Raw genomic sequence first — 19,353 nt, forward strand, 5'->3', positions numbered from 1 at the left:
AAATTGAAACTATTGACTTTAGTTTTTTGTATCTGTGTGTTTGTTTTTAGTCATTAAGATAGGCTTTCTAGGAATGCCTCAAGAATCTTCTCCTGGGGGGCTGGGGATTTAGCTCAGCGGCAAAGCCCCTGCCTGGCAAGCTCAAGGTCGTGAGTTCGATTCCTGGTATGGGGGTGGGGGAAGAATCTTTTCCTATAAGGCTGGGGCGGGGTGCACATCTATAATCCCAGCACTGAGGCAGGAAGATCATGGGTTTTTTTTTTTTGGTTTTTCTCCGGTGCCGGGAACTGAACTCACGACCTTGCGCTTGCCAGGCAGGCGCTTTGCCGCTGAGCTAAATCCCCAGCCCCTAGATCATGGGTTTAAGGCCAGCCAGGGCTAAATAGCAAGACTTCCCTAAATAAAAGAAGACGCTTGTCCAGTGACTTACTCTAGTTTGTGGCACGTGAGAGAGGTGATCTAGAGACACTGGTCTGCGGCCCTGTGGGGGAAGTCCTGTAGTCTGGTCTGAGGGGCTCTGAGGAGACCAGAGCCATGGAATGGTAGGGCCTAGCAGGAGGGAGGAAAAAGGAGCATTGTGCTTTTCTGGTTATGGGTGGCACTAGAAGCTGGATGGGAAATGCTGTGTTCCCAAGCGATGGGGTCTGTGCTTTAAACGTTGATCATATTCCAAAGTGTCTTCACACAGCCCAGCTTCCCAAACACAGCAGTCAGTAGGCTGTGCAAGGGGGGTGCAGGGCCATCAAGCAGCAGCTGGGGGCCCTGAGGCAGTGTGCTGGAGGAAACTCCCACCCGACTCCAATGGAGAAACAGTCCAGGAGATAGTCTGTGCTCTTCAAAAGAAACTACAGCACAAAAGATTTGAAGCATTGAAAGTCTTTCCAGGTTGGAGCCCCGTTTTCATGAACAGGCCCATATGAGGACTGGTGGGAGTGATCCCCCCAAGCCCTGTCTCGGCAAAGCAGTGCCACCCTGGGCTGCCCAGGTTGGTGTTGCAGGGTACTGTCGATGTCTGCGCTGCTGAAGTGGCATTTTATCCCACCAGAGCACTCACCTGTTAAAAAGATGGACCTAAGTGAGCTTCCAGATCTCGTGCAAGATTTATCAAAATACAGGATGTCTACTAGAGAAATCATGAATCCTCAGGACTCAAAGGCCGTTATGACGAAAGAGAAAGTGGACTTTCCCCAGGCTGTTATAGACTTGAGTGAGTTCAGAAGATCCACCGAATCCCCAGAACCATGGCCAAGTGAGGAGGAAATCAAGCGCTTCTGGAAGCTGAGGCAGGAGATTGTGGAGAATGAAAAAACAGAGGTTCGTGAAAACCAGCTCTTACCCGTTGAGTTGCCACCAAATATCAAGGCAGCATTAAACAAGGAGAAAGAATACTCAAAGCCAAGGCACATGTTCAGGTAAAACTCAAAAGCAAAGGTGAATTTTCTTGATTTTTGCAGTGTTGTAAAATAATTTTATAATCGTCTCTTAATACTTGAGGTCTACCTGTAGACATGTGTGGTGTGTATGTGTGTACATGAGTGTGTGCATATATAAATCTGCATAAATAAAGAGAATGTGGGAAATAATAATTGGTGAATCTAGAGCACACTTTCTCTAGGGTATGTCATCATATCCAAGGGGATAATTACAGGATTTAGGGGGTATATCAGTTACATTCCTCTTGTTGCTGAGACAAAATACCCAATGCCCAAAATTAATGAAGCAAAGGTTTGTTTAGCTCACAGTTTGTGGAGGTTTCAGTCCATACTCGGTAGGCTCCAGAGGGCAACAGTTCATGGCGGCAAAGAGCAAAGCAACAAGAGCACAAGGGAGGAGCAGCGGCAAGCAGCCTTACATTATATGCAAACTACCCACCCCAGGGCAAGTGTAGCACTCACATCCATAATTCCAACATTGGACCATGAATCAATCATAAATCTAAAAGCCTGCCCCATGACTGCATGAGGATTTAGAGGGACATGCAGACACAAACCATAAAGGGGTGAAAAAAAATATTAGAGCTAACAGTGGTCTCTAGTTCCCCAGAACTATCCCCAGGGCAGAAGGAGCAAATGCATTGTCTACCTGTAGTTTAAAACCTTGTGGGGCTGAGTGTGGCACATGCCTGTAATCCCAGCACTCAGGAGGCTAAGGCAGGAGGATCATAAGTTCAAGGCCAGCCTGGGCTACAAAGTGAGTGCAAGGCCAGCCCAAACTGCATAGCAAGATCTTGTCTCATAAATAAATAAATAAATAACTTCATGGGGAGACTGTTGGACACCTGTCCACAGGCACTATGGGCAGTGGAAGGTGGCTGGCGATTATGGCACTGATCTTCAGCTGTCCTGCAGTTTAATCCTTTTCAAAATAAAAGAACCTTGAAGGATTACTGACAAATCTATCTTGGAAGTCCTGACAGCAATCACTGCAGGTTTCTAACTAAGGTGTGATTTCAGAGGCCTGGAACTGTTGGAATATTCTTAGCATAGGCGCACACTGAGCGAACAGAAATATTCTAACCTACTATTTAGAAACCTCTTTCCTTCCTTCACTTACTGTTATGAATAATAACAATGATTTATCCAGGTAAATCACGGTAAGCTTATTAATAGTACTTTATAATTTTATCTGTGCATCAGATTTAAATACCAGATTCCAGCCTTTGGAGACTTATTTGGGTGGCTCAGGAGGTTGAGGCAGCCAGGCTGAGCCTGCTCATTTATTCAGGCCCACTTGCTAATGCTGTAAGGTAGGAATGATTTAAGGACACCTTTTCCTGAGAAGTTCTGTTTTAGTGGCTGACTTTCAGTGGTGGTCATTTGTTGCAATCAGTCTTTGTAGTATTTCCTAGAATCAACATAATGATACTATGGCTTTCTGTAGGGCCACCATACTGTAATTTTTAATGGTCTTTCAAAAGTGCAGTTGACCTATAGCCATGCTTTTAAGTTTTTAAGAGTTTATTTTGTAACAGTGTAGCTCAGGTGGATGTGAATAACCATCACAGAGCTTTGTTACATAGTTAGATAAAGACATTGTCATTTTAGAAGGAAGAGGCCCTCTTTCAAGAACATCTTACCTGATCTCTCATCACCGTACCAAACAATGATTCCAACAAAAAGACTCGAAGAGCAGCGAGTAGCAGCGCTCAGAGAGCTCCGAGAAAAACAGGCTCTGATGGAGCAGCGGAGGAGGTGCGTCTGTAGAGCAGGGTGAGGTCTTCTCACAGCCCCTTGCCACTGGTGATGGTGTGGGACTGAGGGTGGAGCCACAGCTGGATCACCAGGCCTTTGATTTGCTTTTCTCTCTCCCTGGTCCTGGGCCAGGATTTGTTTGCCTCAAGTGGAAACTGGCTGGACAGTACTCCCCTGTGTCTGTGACTGAAGTGCATGAGCTCTTGCTTCAATCCCTCCGAGGCTGCCCCCCCGCGAGGCCAGCATGGGTCATTGTGATCATCATGGTCGTCCTTGGTGCAGGTCTCTGCCCTGCCTTCTCTCCACACTCGGCTGCCTTCTTGTGTTTTCCCTAGTTTCCTGTTCCTCCTCAGTCCTTTCCTCTTCACTGGACACTGCCTGACCTCCTGTCCTTTCCTGAGGAGTGCTACTTAGAAATGAGAGTTCATTCTTGCTTTGCTGACCACACTAATGCATCCCCTGCCCTTGGGTTCATGGAAGCCAGCTTGCTGTCAGGAGGCTTCCTGGGCCCAACTTCAGCATCTTCTCTCCTCTACCCTCCGACTCTGCAGACCCCCTAGACGCACTCCACTCCAGGCCCTAGGAGGCTACTGGCACAGACTTTGTCCATGGTGCCTCTGTGACCCTCACCTCTTGGTGGGGTTTAGCCAGTGAGGGGCCCCTCAGGCATTCAGGGCAATGGGGAGAGTGAGGGTAGACTCTATTTCCCCAAACCTTTTGTGAGCTTTCTGGGACTGGCTGCACCCCACACACTACCAACTCCAGCCTCTCTTCTGGCTTCCAGTAACCACTCCTTCCATGGCATGCTAGTGGGCTTGAGGGTGCCTAGCTGTGCATTGTGGTCCCTTCTCTCTGCGTTCTGGGGCCCAGCTGTGAATAAACGCTCCTGACACTGTCCATGGGGAGTGTGCATCTGTTTCTCTGAGAACCGTGGGTACACACTGCTCACAGGGCGCATGTGTGGTGGTGTGCCGGCCAGCAGTGGTACCTCTACACACTTGTAGTTGCTTGTCTTCTTTCAATAACAGATCACACAGCTTTATTGAGAAAAATAGTTTGAATACAAAGAGCAGGTAGGACCTCTTGTGGTCCTGCCTCGAGCTCTGAGAGACCTTGCTTCGTACTCCTTGCTGAACAGCCTTGGGAGCCTTACAGTGAGCTTCAAGATTCCAGGCACGAACACATACCCGCTTCATGTCACCTAATTAGGAATGTTACCCCCTTCTGAGGGGCAAGTATATCCTCCCTGTCCTGTGTGGTCAAGAGGTAGCAGACACTACATGGAGTCCCTTGGCCAGGAGCTGCATGGCGGATATAGGGAGTGCCAGCCTGCTGGAGCTGGGGTCTGGGACCCATCCAGGCAGGTGGCAGAACATGGCCTCACCTGGAAGGAAGTGCCAAGAAGCACCTAGACCTGTGCCTTGAAGTTGAGCCTGGGGGAGGATGGGGACAGTTCTGATGGCATAGGAGGTGAGGCATGGGAGGAGAAGCACAGTGGCCAGACCCCAGAAGGGAGGAGCTACTGTGCCCACAGGAAGAGAGCTTAGGAGGTGGTGGGTGGGCAGAAGGCCAGAATGCATGTGGAATAATGCCCAGGGGTCTGCTGAGGAGGGGAGATGAGAAGAGGCTGGATCTCAGGGCAGAAGGAAGGAAGCCGTGCACAGGAACTGAAATCAGGAGTTGGGGGGCTGGGGATTTAGCTCAGCGGCAAAAGCGCTTGCCTGGCAAGCGCAAGGTCGTGAGTTCGGTTCCTGGTACCGGAGAAAAACCAAAAAAAAAAAAGAAGTCAGGAGTTGGTTCAGAGGAGCAGGTGGGCCCTGGGACTGCAGCAGTGGCTTCAGCGTGGACAAGGCCAGGGCCCATCCCCAAATTTACAGACAACTTAGGAATTCTGCACTCCTGTGTAGCTATAGCCCTTCCTGTGGGCCTTGCTGTAGGGAGCTCCCAGCCACAGGGCAAAACCACACAAAGGAATCTGGCCCTACCTGAGAAGTCAGGAATTCTGTCTGAGGAGTTTGGAAGGACTGAAGATGCTCAGTTTTTAACGCAGAAGGCAAATATCTGGCAAGAAGTCAACTTGTGAGTTTCAGACCTTCCCTAAACAAGCACCTGAAGGCCTGCAATGTGAATACCTGCAGTGCCCAGCTGATACCCTTCCCAGACAGTGCCCAATGCCTTTACCCTGGGCTCCAGGCACTGGGGCCTGGGGATGCCCGCTGCCTTGACCAGGCATCTGTCATCACACACAGACACACAGAGGGCCTCGCATAAGAATCTGCTCTTCCTAACTCTGCCCAAAATGTGTGGGAAAATCCATGCATGCCCTGTGGGGATGAGCAAGCAGGAGGAAAAAGGCTGTTTAAGCAAAGCTGAAAATGACAGCTAGAAATCCTTGCAAGCTTTGCTAGAAACTGCTTATAGCTTATGATATTAATATAAAAATGTATCTTCGACAGAGACAAAAGAGCCCTGCAGGAATGGAGAGAGCAGGCCCAGATGCTGAAGAAGAAAAAGGAGGAACTCAGCAAACTCCTGCCTTCACCTAGGCGTATGGTACGTGCGGCCTGTGGGCAGGTCCTGCTAGCCACAGGGCTTGTACTCACAGTCTCGAGGAACCCTGTAGGGAACGTGGGTGCTGGACTTGGCCCTTGCACAAACTGGGACTGAGTCTGAGTCTAAGTCATTTCTCCCAGGCCCGAGTTGATAAGGCTGGCTGGGGTTGGAGCTGGGCCCTGGCCTTGGAGGCTGTCCTCTTTGTTCACTGACTTGTTGGCTTGGTCTGATAAAATAGGCATTAAGGGGGATGAAGGCAGAGGAATTAAGGGTGAAACAGTTGAAAAATAAAAACACCACTAGGCTGTGGGGTTCCTGCAGGCCTTATCCTGGGCCCCTCACTTGTCTCAGCCTTAGGAGGCCAGTCAACCTCAGAACCCAAAAATGGTGGCTTTGGAGACCTTGTTCCTCACCCTGGATTGTTAGTTCTTAGGGCACTTTGGGTACAGCACGCTCTTCCCATCTCCCCTCAGACCATTGGGAGGTCTTGTTCCATGGGGCACAGGTATTTGGCAGGAACTTGGGAACTGTCAGCTCCTCCAGGATGTGCCTGGCATTCTCTGTACCACGAGCACAGTCAGGCGGGTAGGTTTGACATGGTCACAGATGTTTCTTCAGTCCTTTCTTTTAAGAATGGTCCCTGTGTGTGCCCAAGAAGACCAGGGGTTGCGTCTGTAGCCCCTTAGCTGGGGTGGGTTCTCAGGGCCTCTCCCAGGTTGCCTTGAGCCCCTGCCTTCACCACCCCTGCAGCTGGCAGTGACTGTGCTCCTGCGGGGAGGTCAGCTTGCGCAACTTGAGAGTTGATTTTTTAAAAAATATATATCAAACTAATTTTAAGACTGACAAAAAAGTTGCAAAATTAGTGCAGAAAGCTTCATATACCCTTCACTCAGCTTCCCTGATGCTACCATCTTCATGATCACAAAGTACCTAGAATAAGCATTCACAGTAGTGCAGTATGAAGACCCAAAGACTGCGTCTCACCGGTTCTCACCAATGCGCTTTTCTGGCTGGGTCCCCCATGGCGCATAGTCCTCACATCACCTCAGTGTCCTCCAGGCAAGAGTGGTTTTTCTGTCTTCCCACATCTTTCGTAACTTTGACACCTTTGAGTAGCACTGGTCCATTTTTTTGTGAAAAGTCTCTCAGTCAGGATTTGTCTGACATTTGGATTTGGAGCAAGAATACCTCAGAGAGGACATCATGTCTTCCTCTGTGCAGCATATCACGGGTTCACATATGCTTGACCTGGATCCCTGTTCAAGGTGGCATCAGTGTTTCTCCCCTGCAGTCTCACTGCCCCCTCCCCCAACCCCAGTAGCTGATCAGGCCTCAGGGAGAGACCTGGAGGCTTACACATATGGATCTCTGCATCTGGTAGGGTTGTGTCTGGCAAGTAAGCCTGCTGGTGATGTCCCATCAGGAGTCTTTGTCACTGAGTTCTTCTATGTGATATTTCCCAAATTGCTTTTGCCCATCCAACCAAAACAGTGGTTTATTAATTTAAGAGAAAAAAAAAGTAGAATCTTTTATCCTAACAGAATAACCCAGAAGAATGACAAAATTTATATAAGTGGGTTTTTCAGATTTTGGTTCAGTTGGTGTCCCTGGGCTCTGCCTAATAGTATGGGTCACTGTGACCAGAAGATATTATGATGGCTCTGTCACCCCCAAGGCTCACCCCCCTGCTCACACACACTAGGTCAGTGGTGATAAGCCTATGGCTCACAGGCTTACATTGGACTGTTCGTATCCTTGAAAGCTCTGAAAAGTTCGCCATCACTGCTCTAGGTGAAGGAACGGCCATGTCCTGGTGCTGCAGCCTAAGACGACTTGGGTTCCTCCCTTCTAAATAGATCTGTTAATTCGTGACACAGGTGCTTCTTGCTAAAGAGACCATTCTTAAGAGTAAAATTAGATTGATTTGTTCCACATCCTAGACCCTGAAACATGTCTTCTTGTGAGCTTTGCTCCTTTGTTTGAACAATGTCAATTCTCTAGCCGCTTTCAAAAAAAAAAAAAACTGTGCTGAAGCCCATCCCCTTCTCACTCAGTTCATTTACAGGCATGCATGTTGTTCTCCACATTTTGCATAATATTACAGACAGAATTTCATGTTCTTTATTTACTTAACACTATTATACCAAATTTTCACTTTCGCTATCATCTTTTTTTCTAATTTCTCCAGTGTTCCCTACATGTGTAAAAGTTTAAAATATGTATTGTATCACTTCCAGGAATAAAAATACATGCACAACTAGATATCCTCAGGGATACTTTCAGAGCTTGAGTATAGAAAAAAAAAAAAGGCATTTAATAATTTAAATATCCATAGATGGAAATTTAATAATTTAAATGTCCATAGATGGAAATGGCTTACTGTCACAGCTAAACTATTGGTTACCTAAGTGGTGTCCAAAAGGTTAGGATAGGTCTAACATCTACTGAGTTGAAGATATCTTGAAGAAGTTAAAACAACACAAGTTTCAGAATATGCACAGAAAGTCCTGTTTTTCTGGAAGAACATACTACAGGTTGCTGGCCTTGGAGGGGTGTACCTAGAGGAGGAATGAGGGTGTAGTTAAGAGTTTCAGGGTATACTCCTAGATCTGTGAGTCTGTATGCACTGATCCTGCAGCTTCTTTAAAATGCAGAAAATGAGTTGTCTGAAAACTCATCTGCATTGAGATTACCAAACTGAACAGAGAGGACTGGGCTCCTGCCCTCCCCAGGGGGCCTGCTGCAGCAGTAGGGGTAACTGGTGAAACAGCAGTGGCAGTCGAAGGCCAGTGGTGCAGTGTGCTGGAAGGTGGCAGCAGGGGCCCCAGAGTAAATGGCTGTTAGTTCCTCGTATCGCTGTGGATCCTGAATGGAGGCCACAGAGTGTGGGAACCACACCCACTCCCAGGCCTGTTCCTGCCTAGACACTGATAAAATATTTTATATGGCCCCAAATACTATAATCAAAGTCCAGTGATAGGCATAATATGTGTAATAAGATGTTGATATCCAATATATAAAGGCTACAGAGTATTATTAAAAACCCAAAGACTCCAATGGAAAAATAGGTAAAGGGTAGGATAGTTCACAAGAGAAAATCCAAAGGACCACAGCAAGCATGCATAAATAAGGCCCAGTATTTGCATGTTGGTGATAGGGCACCAGTTACCTGCCTAGGATGCCTGCGTGCTGCCAGATAGGGGGAAATTCTCCATCTGTGCCAGCTCCTGTAGTTTGGAAGAAGGACATGAGAGGGCGCCAGGACTCTGTGCATGCCCTGGTGGTTGCTTGGAACCCAGTATACCAGTGCAGGGAAACGGGGCTGGGCCTATGCAGTAACAAGCCTGCTGGCTTTGCAGCCTGGCCCTGGGGTGTGCCCAGGTGCCCTGCATGTGCCTCAGCTGATCCCTAAATGTACAGGTCACACCCCTTATGCATTTGATAGGTTAGTAGCCTGTGAGGCTTTGTTGAAGTAGCTGTAGAGAAAAGAGCTCTACTGCTGGGCAGGAGTGTCCGATTCTTTGCCCTCTTCGTAAAAAGCACACATTTCCATTTTTCCTATTCTAAAACCAGCAGTTTAGGCTGGCCATGGTGGTGCATGCCTGTAATCCCAGCACTTTGGAGGCAGAGGCAGGAGAATCATTGTGAGTTTGAGGCTACCATGGGCTACAAAATGAGGTGAAGGCCAACCTGAACTGCATAGTGAGACCCTGTCTCGCAAAACAAAGCAAAACACAACCTAGCAGCTTTACCAGTGATCTTTGGTCTGCTTTCTGGGACTTCAGTGCAATTATGTGTTTGACATTCCCCATGTAAAACTTGATGCGGAGTCCTTCACAGCCACTTACGGCTCCATGCCTCATTTTATGACATTTATGTTCTTCCATTGATTCTTCATGTTCTTATCAGAGAATTAGATATTTGGATAAATCTTTCTCCATATTTTATAGTAATAGTAAACTATGTCTGGGTGAGATTCTTTCTAAATACTTGGTTTTAATATTTTTCAAAACAAAATGTCTGACTTTAAGTGGGGAACAAGCCCTAGATTGAGCATTGTGCACTTCTTTCTGCTGGAATAATCTTTGGGAGGCTCTTGATCCCTGAGAGTGTGTTAATGAACAGATTTGGTTCTGCTATGTCCACAGCCCTGCATGCATCCAGTGGGCTGGGGAGGGTAATAGCAAAGGGGTGTAGTGGCTCCAGTCCCCCCACCCCAACCTCCCCTTTCTGGCTTGTTAGGCTTTTCTAAGTTTCAGGCATGACCAGGATTAAAATGACAATGCAGGCAGTCGGGGTCTCAGCCCTGGTAATTCACTTGCAGGTGAGAACACAGATCAATGCTGAGTAAGCCCTAAATTGGTCTTACAGAACACTAGGCTGAAGTAGCCCTGCGGGTGATCTTCTTACCCAAATCCTGCCACATACTGTTTTAGTCATCCTTTGAGTGTGACAATTTCCCCAGCGCACAGACATGTCTGCACAAACATACACAAGCATGTGAATGTATACACACTCACATGGACACACAGACCAGAAACTCCCTGAGCTCAGGGTCAGTCTGGCTGTCAGGCTCATCCACTGATGCAAGAACGTTGAGAATGTCAGGCTAGGGATATAGCTCGGCGGCACAAGTGCCTGCCTGGCAAGCGTAAGGTCCTGAGTTTGAGTCCTGGTACCAAAAAAAAAGAACAAAAAACTATGAGAATGTCACCTTTGGTAAGTCAACCCCCTCTTGTCTGTGTTGCACCTGAGGAGTGTAAAGCCCCCAAGTCTTTCCAGGCCTTGGTGCTGATGCTGCTGTCGCAGGGGGTTCCCTGAGTGGAAGTGCTTTTGTGCCTGCAGGAAGCTGGCTGCTGCAGCAGAGGGGTGGGAGGCAATCAGGCAGCACAGTTTCTAAAAGAGCAGAGCAGAGAGCATGGGTCATCATGCACTTGTGACAGGGAAAACAGATGGCTGGAGGAGGTGGTGTGGAGCAGGACTGCAGAGTCGCCAGTGCAGGTGACAGCCAGAGGAGTTTCAGTGACTGTCCTGGAGTGGGTATACCCTCTGACAGGAGTAGAGAGGGTCCTGAGGCAGCAGCTGTCAAGAAACGGGAGCCAGAGTCTAACCAGCCTCCCAGGGGAAGAACATGCAGGAAGGAGAGGAAGGGCCAGGTGTTGGGCAGGGAGCTGGGTATTTCTGCAATGACCAGAGAGTGGGTAAGGACATCCAAATAGGACCTCCAAAGGATGCTCCTAGGTGATCAGAAATCTGAGTGGGATGTGTACAGTCTGTCAGAAATAGGGAGGATTCCTATCAGAGTGGTGATGTCTAAACATTTCCCTTGCAGTGCTGTACCTTAGAAGTGGTAGAGTCTATTTTGATGTATTAGAGCGGTCCTTGCAGAGAGCTTGTTGGTCTCTGCTCCTGGCTGGGCTACCCCTGCCTCTCACCATGTTGAATTTTTTTTTTTTTTTTTTCGGTACCAGGGATCGAACTCAGGACCTTGTGCTTGCCAGGCAGGCGCTTGTGCGACTGAGCTATATCCCCAGCGCCACCTCTCACCATGTTTAGTCCCCCTCCCACCACCACCCCATCACCCATCCATACCCAGGAAAATCAGGTATCAGCCTGAGCTGCTGTGGCAGCCCGGTGCAAGGGCCGAGGAATGTTCTGGAGGACAGTGCAGACAGCTGCAGGTCCTGGAGGTATCCAGAACTGTCTCTGCCTTTTTTCGTCCAAGTCCTGGGACCCCGATGGGAACAGCTGCATTGGTACAGCTTCTCACCAGCAGATGTATGGCTAGGAGTTGCTGCTATACTGGGCAGTGCAGTGCTCTTTATTGGAGGAAATAACATTGACCTTCCAAGTTTGCAGTTATTTGTACTGATTCTTCATGCCATGGGGCCAGGCCAGTGAGCTATAAATGCAGATTTTCTAAGTAAGCTTGTTCTCTGTTCTTTTCTCCTCGCTTTATTTATATTAGTGATAGAGGGGAAAGAAACTCCCAACTTGCTAGATGTCCAGTATGAGTTCATGTTCTCTAAAATCAAAGAATGAGTTTTAGGAACAATGGAGATTAAGAGCAGAATATATTTATTAGGGAAAGAAAGCTTCCATCTGAGAGAGATAGAAGGGGTCCTAAGCGGGTTGCTGAGGACCCTGCCTTTTCTAGGGATTTTTATAAAGCAAAACCATGAGGTGAGGTGGGGTTGTCCAAGATGGGGTACAAAGGGAAATCACACGGTGGGCATGAGGTGGGACAAAACCATGGTCAGCCAATAAGATTACGAGCATAATTGCTCAGGTAAAATTGATTAAATGGGAATCAAATGGGGAAGCAAGTCGCATAACAAGCCCAACCATGCCTGAAACACAACTCGGGCTTTTCCTGGAGGGGGAGGGTCAGTGGCTCTTCCTGGCTTTCTCAAGGTATTCCATACCTATTTAGAATATTAATCACTGTTGTTTATCCTTAGGGGAAGTAGGTGGGTGCCTTTGTTTTGTCTTTTGTCTTGAGGTCTGGCCCTCAGTGAAGGTGTCTGTCTCCCCACAGTTGCAGTGTATCTCATCTTGTGCACTGGCTCTTTTGAGGACCTAGCCCTGTGTGACGGCTGATAATATTTCTACCTGACTTTGCTGTCTATAACACCAGCACTTATATATTAGTTTGAAACTTTAAAAATAATTAAGTAATTAAAAATATAATCACAGCTGTATAAAAGGCTTGGGGCCTGTTTTTAATATATTAGTATATTCTGTTGTGTGACAGTTTCAGGGGCTGTCACAGCATCTGTCCAACCAACGATTGACCTCTTAAGGGGAAAGCGCAAGCTGATGCACTGGGTAGATGTGCTTATGTTAAAAGCAGCATTTTCTTGGATTCCTGAAAACATCTTGTTGCATTTTCCTAGGTGGCATCAAAGATTCCATTTACTTCACATCTGAAAGATCATGGGAGGATTCCAGTGAGTCCACGTGGCAAAATGAAACACAGCAAAGAGAGCTCATCCCAGGCGAGTGAAGAAATAAGGTTGGTGACTAAGGCTGCAGTTCAGTCCTTCCGCAGCTCTGTCCTGCTCACTGGCAGATGCTTTTGTTCATCTCACAAGCAGGTGCTGAATGCCCTGGCTTACGGAGGGACCTCGGGGTGGAAAGATGATTCTGAAAGACATGTCCTGCCCTTCTGTAGGCATCCACTGCCAAGTGACACCAGGACTTAGAAGGTTACACAGGCTGTGTGCAGGGTTGTTGCTGCCTGACCCCATCCTTCCCTAGTCTTCCCGTGCCCGGAGGTCGCATCTTACTCTTCAGCCCCAGATTTCTTAGACCCAATCTTGTGATAAGGTGCTAGGCAAGGCTTCTGGGGCCCCAGTCACAGAAGAAACTGGATGGAAGAGAGACCAGTGGGGCCATAAGGCTGGGCATTCACCAAGGTGGAGAAGACAGTGACCATGGCCAGATCAAGAGGTCCCAGTACAAGGTCAGCTTGCAGGCACTGAGATGCTCTAGGATTTGAGTCTCTGGCCAGGTGATGTCTGGGCTGTGGGGCTGTGGTCCTGAGAGGCTAGATCAGGAGCTCAGGAGAGCAGGGAGGGATCTCAGGGAAGTGTGGTGCCAAGCAGGGAAGGAGAGAAGAGTGGGAGCCCTGAGCTGGGCCTTTAGGACACTAGGGTTGCAGAGCAGGTGCTGAGAAGGCCCCAAGGAGCAGGAGGCCCACATTCAGCAACAGGCCTCTTCCTGCCACCCTAAATTGTTATTTTTACAGTTAAAGAATGCTAGCCCCAAAACTCTGAGCCCCAGTTCTAACAGAAACATGTTTCAAATCCTAGTGTAATACACTTTTAGTTGCTGTAAGCTGTGTTTTTCTTATGAAAACAAAGACATGCTGTCTTCATATGACACAAAGAGCAGCATCCTAAACATGTACTATTTCACATGGAGTTGAGGGTTTAAAGTACAGAATGTGGCCTTGCAGCTGTAACATGTTAACGATGGAACCATAATTTGTTTTTCTTTCTGCTAAGTGGTTCTGATTTGAATTCCACTTTCTGATGTTAAATAGCTACCAGTGGTGACTGAAGCCCCCCGGTGGGAGAGTCACCCATGTACTACCAGTGGCTTGAGCTGGCAGAACATCGAACATCATCTGAGGAAGGGAAGGGAGAGCAGTAGGCCCTGGGCCTCAGCATCTAGAGAGGGGTGCAGTAGCCTCTGGGAGCTGGGGTACAGCCCTCAGAATTACATGTGGTTTGGAGGAAAAAGGAAAACAGTTGGAATAGTACCTGCTAGGCCTATATGCCTCATGTCCAAGCACATTGGACTGCCCTGTATTCCCAGTGCCTCCCAAGTGGCAGCAGATCTGGAGGAAAAGCTAAAGAGGCACATTGAACAAGTACATGCACGCAGGAACTTCCGAGGTGTACCCGTGCTGCAGGAGATGAAGACAGCCGCCCAGGACTTGGACATTGTGAGTATTTGTCAGCTTTGTTCAAGAACTTGTTTCATTAAGCCAAATGTGTAGATCACATCCGTAATTCCAGCATTCAGGAGGCCGAGGCAAGTGAATCATGAGTTTGAAGCCAGCCTGACTACATAGTTCAAGGCTAGCCTGGACTGCCTAACAAAATCTTGTCTCAAGAAAAAAAAAAAAAAGAAAACTAATTTGATTCATTAAAATGGAAGTACTTTGCCTCTGCCTCTGTGGAGTGCATGCTGATACAGGGTCTGTGTTTGCTGTGTCCTGGCAGAGAGACATTTCAGAATTATCACTGGTCTGATGACAAGAAAATGTCCCAGCTGCACTACAAGCCCTCAGATTGCTGGAAGCCAGCAGTACCCACATCAGGGTATCTCATGGCAGCAGCAGCCTGGGCACAGGGACGGGGATTGCACCTGTTCCCCTTCACCGTGTCTGAAGTCCTTGCTTGAAGCTTTGCACCCAGGAGAACAGGCTCAGGTCTAGGCCTCGAGGGTTACTGCTGCAAAGATGGGTTGGAAGCAGCTGGCCGGACAGTGGCAGTATGCCCAGTGACTGTAATAGGAAGGCCAAAGTGCATGGAGATCCAAATGCTGCTGTCCTGGAGGCTGCCTAGAGTTGTCCCTGAATTACTGCCCACCTAGCTACTGATGGGTAGTTAGCCCCTGCCTAGCGCTTACTTGGTACTGACTGAGATGTCCTGACCTATGAGAGCAGCTTAGTGCGATAGGAGGGTCCTTTTCTGCCCTGCCTGGGACACGGCCAGCCCATCCTGCTGGTTCCAGGAAACAGCTGCCCTCCTGACAGTGACCGCCTGGATGCCTCTGTCCCTACTTGGTCACCCACATGGAACACTAGCCTGTTCTCCTAAGTCACCAGAGCCCTAGCCTAGAGGGCTCTTTCACATCAGTGTACCCTATCCCACGTAGCCACTTTGAGGCTCTGTTCCTAGATCAGGCTGCTTCTGGGCCCACATCCAGGCTGCTCCAGAATGAGCAGCACGACATGGAGTAGAAAGTCTTGCCTGTCCCCATCTGTGTGCTCCATCTCTGTTGTCTTCAGACCAACAAAAGAAAATGTTGATGAGGATGCAAAGCAGCAGCAATCCATAGCAGAACCTAAGCCTCTAGGGCTGGACACTGTCCTCTCAAAAAATCCTTCCCACTCATTTTTAGCTGCTGTCATGTAGGCGTTTGGCATAGCAGCTGAGCCTTTATCCTAACCCATCCAAGGCCAGCATATTTTGCAGGAGGAAAGCCACCTTGGAATGCAGTGTTAAGGTCAGCTGAGAAAAGTGCCAACAAGATGCAAGATGATTCATTCCATAGCACCTAAACAACATGGGAATATAAAACTAGGAAGAAAGGGATTGAAAGCTGAAAGTCTATAGCAGGTCACATTAGGTCCCCAGGTTAGTTCATTGGCTCCACTGGCCTACCCAGCAGTTTTGCCCCTCCCTAGAGAAATAGAGTGACCAAGTACCACAGGGATAGTAACAATGGCCACAAGTTACCTTCCTGAGCCCTGAGAAAGGGACGTGTACACACCAAGGTATTCAGGCTGCTGTAGGGTCTGGCACATCCTCTTCAGCTCCCTTAACTGGCCAAGGCAAAAGCCACATGGTTATCCCCAGGAAAACAACCCTGTGCTGAGTGACCATCAGTGGCCCACCTGCCAGTGTCCACAGTGTCTGTTCGGGGTCTCAGGGCCTCATCCTGAGTAAATGTCGAGCTAGGAAGTATTGGCCTTTGGAGAGAGCCCCATTGTGAAGGAGGGGCCTCAGCAAACCAGCTGGAAAAGTGAGCTTCAGATATTGAAGACAAAATTAAAAATCACAAGCTAGCATTAAAATCCTCTGGGTGATAATAGAAAGTACTGCTACTGTGAAACGCAACAAGCTGTTATGAAAACTGAACACTCTGGTACCCAAGAACTCTTGGAAGTAAATTAAAAAGATGATAATTTTTTTTTTTAATTTAGCTGGGTGCAGTGGTGCATTCCTGTAATCCCAGCACTCAAGGGGTTGAGGGAGGAGAATCACAGGACCATCCTTAGCTATATAGCAAGACCCTGTCTCAAAACAATTTTTTTTAAATCAGTAAGTGAAGAGGATTGATCCAAGAAGTTTAGCATCTACCAGCAGGTATTCAAGAGCGATTCTAAAGTAAATGAAAGGAGAAATTAGTTAAAAAGTAAATAAATAAATAAAGTTTTCCACAAAGAGATGTGGCTCCAGATTGAAAAGCCCACTATGGCTCAGCATCATGGCTAAGGCAGGTAACAACCCTGAGATCAGACTTCCATGGTCAGGGATCAGTATGATAAATGCATTTTCAGATACACAAACGCTCAAAAGCATTATTTTCCACACAGCCTTTCTCTGGGAAATGCATTCTGTCAAGCCAGGAGTTGGGGGTCAGTGGCGCAGGAAAATGGAGCCCAGCCTACCTGCTAGCAGGGCTGGAGCCCACCGGCTGAGGTCCACTCCCAGAGAGACAAAATCTGGCCAGGAGGAAGAAACATTGTGGGATTTTATAGTTTGGGAGGATGAATGACAGAGACATAGAAAACAATAAAATTTCTAAAAGAAGGTGATGGTTACTTACACACACATACCAAAAAAAAAAAAAAAAACACATTAATGTTTACATAAAAGAAAATAATGGATGCATATTTATTAGATCAATAGCAAACAATGTTTCCTTAATCTTACTGATGCAAACCTGAATGACAATGGAACCTCTGACTGTGCCATAAAGGTGGTAAGAGTCTCAAGAATCCTGGGCTGGAGGTAGAGGTCCAGCTGTATCCCTGGGCAGACAAAAGGAAAGCAGGTGGGAAGGCCCTAGGGCCCCCCTCCTGGGGTGGGAAAGTAGGGGCCTTACAGGTCCCAGTGCCCCATGCAGAAGTAAGAGAGCCTTCTCCTCAGCAGCTAGTGACTTTATTCATGTGTGATAGCAGCACTTCCTCTTATGTTCTCTTGTTCTGGCCATTAGAAGGGCTGGGAACATGGAATGTAGAACAGAAAGCGTGCACCTGAGCCCAGGTGTAGCACTTTCCCTTCCCTGGTGGGAGCAGGCTGGTCCTTGGTTTCTGTGTCCATGGGTTTTTCTGCTCGCTGAGCAGTTGCAGGTCTCAGGTGGGACCGTGAACATGGTATATTCACCTGAGGGTGGTACCAGTTTCAACAGGATTCTCTGTTCACCCATTCATTCAGACTGCCATTTGCACTGGACACCTGGGTGGGACCGCTTGGGGACACTGCGATGAATGGCCCACACAGTTGATGTCCTTTTGTGAAGGGACAGCAGGAGAGCCGACTGGAGCAGGCTGCACAGGCTGCTCAGAAGGGGCTGCACCGTGACTCAGCCCAGTGGATGCCTTGGGGTTAGGGCTGGCTGTCCTCACCCTCGTGTACCCCTGCTCCGCAGCGAATTCACCTGAACCTGGAGAGGACAGCATCGAAAGTCCTTCCTTCCTCACTTTCCCTCTCCTCTTCCCTCCAAAGGCCAAGAAACTACAGGATGAAGTAATGAAATTAAAATTGGAATTGAACAAAGAGCATCCATTTGCAACGCTCACTGGAAACCTTTCACTTCACCCACCAGCAACACAACCTCAAAACATATTTTTTAACACGAAATATTAGGAAGATGTTTATAGTACCATGTCAAGGTTCTTCAAGCATGAGGAACTGGCTCATCTCTTGTATGGCAATAGGGACTAGTGTTAAAATATTCAATGTTTTCTTGATTTATTTCACAAGCTGCCCTTTATTGTTTTTATATAAATTTGTGTTTCTTTTCTGAGGCTGTGAAAAAGTTTTAAGCTGCATTAAAAGAACGAGAATATTGCAGACAAACCATATTGTTTGCATTTCTGTCTCCATCTTTTTCTGCCGGTCCATCTGACAGAGGCTCATTTGAAAGTCCCTCTTCCTTACCCCATGCAACCCTAGTCATAAATATAATCATAGTTTTCATTAATCTATTTGTTTTAGTGTAGGAATCTAGTTTGCCTGATTTCTTGCCACATCAGGAGTCCCTGCAGGTTGTCGAAGGTGTTTGCCCTTGCACTTGACCCTTCAGCTGCCTAGGGCAACCTCGGCCCCACAGGACCCCAGACCTTCTCCTGGCTGAGCAGGCCTGTATTTGATGTCCTGTCTGCCCAGGCTGCTCAGGTGCCATGCAACTTAGGTTCTTGCACTGAATGTTAAATAAGGGTGTTAAAGAAGGGCTCTGTCCTTTAACAGATATAGGACCTTTAACAAATATAGGACTTTTCAGACTTTATTTCCTTTTGTGTCAATTTTAGGAAATAAGTTTTTCAAAGAATTTTTCCATTTTATCGAAGCTGTCAAATGTATTAGCATGAAGTTCTTCATAAAATTCTCCATTATCAGTCTTGCTAGGGATTTATCCATATTTTTTAGTCTTTTTAAAAAATACCAATTTTTGGCATCATTGAATTTATTGTGTATGTTTCATATTTCACTGATTTCTCTACATTTCCTTTTTTCTGCTGTCTTAGAGTTTATTTGGTGCTTCTAGAGAACTTTATCGTTTTAAACCCATGTGTGTGATCAGTGCTCTAAACTCCCAATTCAGGAAGCTAGAGAATATATTAGTCCCAAAATTTATCAGCTAGAACAACAAATATTTATTTTTCACCCTGTGTTTGAGGGTCTCAAGTTGGGAGCGGCTTAGCTGATACTTCTGCTCAGGGCCTCTTGAGAGTTGAAGTCAAGCTGCCAACCAGGGCTGCACTCACTGCAGCCCCAGCTGGGCTGGAGGCTCTGCCTCCATGTCACTTGGCTGAGTATTGATCAGAGAACACTTCCTCTGTGATCCCAGTCCTTTGAAATATGTGAGGACTTGCATTATGGCTTACTTATCATAGAATGTATTTGGTAAATGTTCCATGTGCATTTGAGAAGAATGTATTTTTTTCATTTGCAATGATGGTCTATAAATGTCAGGTCAAGGTGACCTGACAATCATACTGCTCAAATATTGACCAATCATACTGCTCAAATATCCTGTGTCCTTAATGATTTAAGCATATTCTCACAGGTATTGAAAGAGGTGAAACACCATATAACTGGGCCTTCTTTTCTTTGTCTAGCCTTCCAATCTTTGTCTTCTAAAT

At 47.3% G+C, this 19,353-nt stretch overlaps 1 protein-coding gene across 7 annotated transcripts in view; it reads left to right on the forward strand.

Moving 5' to 3' along the window:
* The window catches only part of Lrrc27 (leucine rich repeat containing 27), a 35,364-nt gene extending 17,292 nt beyond the window's left edge, over window positions 1-18,072 (forward strand). For 3 of the 7 annotated variants that reach the window (XM_013503096.1, XM_013503095.1, XM_013503097.1), the window contains exons 6-11: window positions 1,046-1,412; window positions 3,045-3,209; window positions 5,648-5,744; window positions 12,641-12,759; window positions 14,067-14,196; window positions 17,714-18,072. In XM_013503096.1, coding sequence (XP_013358550.1) covers window positions 1,046-1,412; window positions 3,045-3,209; window positions 5,648-5,744; window positions 12,641-12,759; window positions 14,067-14,196; window positions 17,714-17,854 — 1,019 coding nt within the window. In that variant the 3' untranslated portion in view covers window positions 17,855-18,072. The other 4 variants (XM_005402041.2, XM_013503099.1, XM_013503100.1 and 1 more) reach the window with 4 other exon arrangements.
* The last annotated feature ends 1,281 nt before the right edge of the window (window positions 18,073-19,353 follow it).

The sequence above is a fragment of the Chinchilla lanigera genome, unplaced genomic scaffold (genome assembly GCF_000276665.1).
Source record: "Chinchilla lanigera isolate Chin_1 unplaced genomic scaffold, ChiLan1.0 scaffold00076, whole genome shotgun sequence".
In the NCBI taxonomy this organism is placed as follows: domain Eukaryota; kingdom Metazoa; phylum Chordata; class Mammalia; order Rodentia; family Chinchillidae; genus Chinchilla; species Chinchilla lanigera.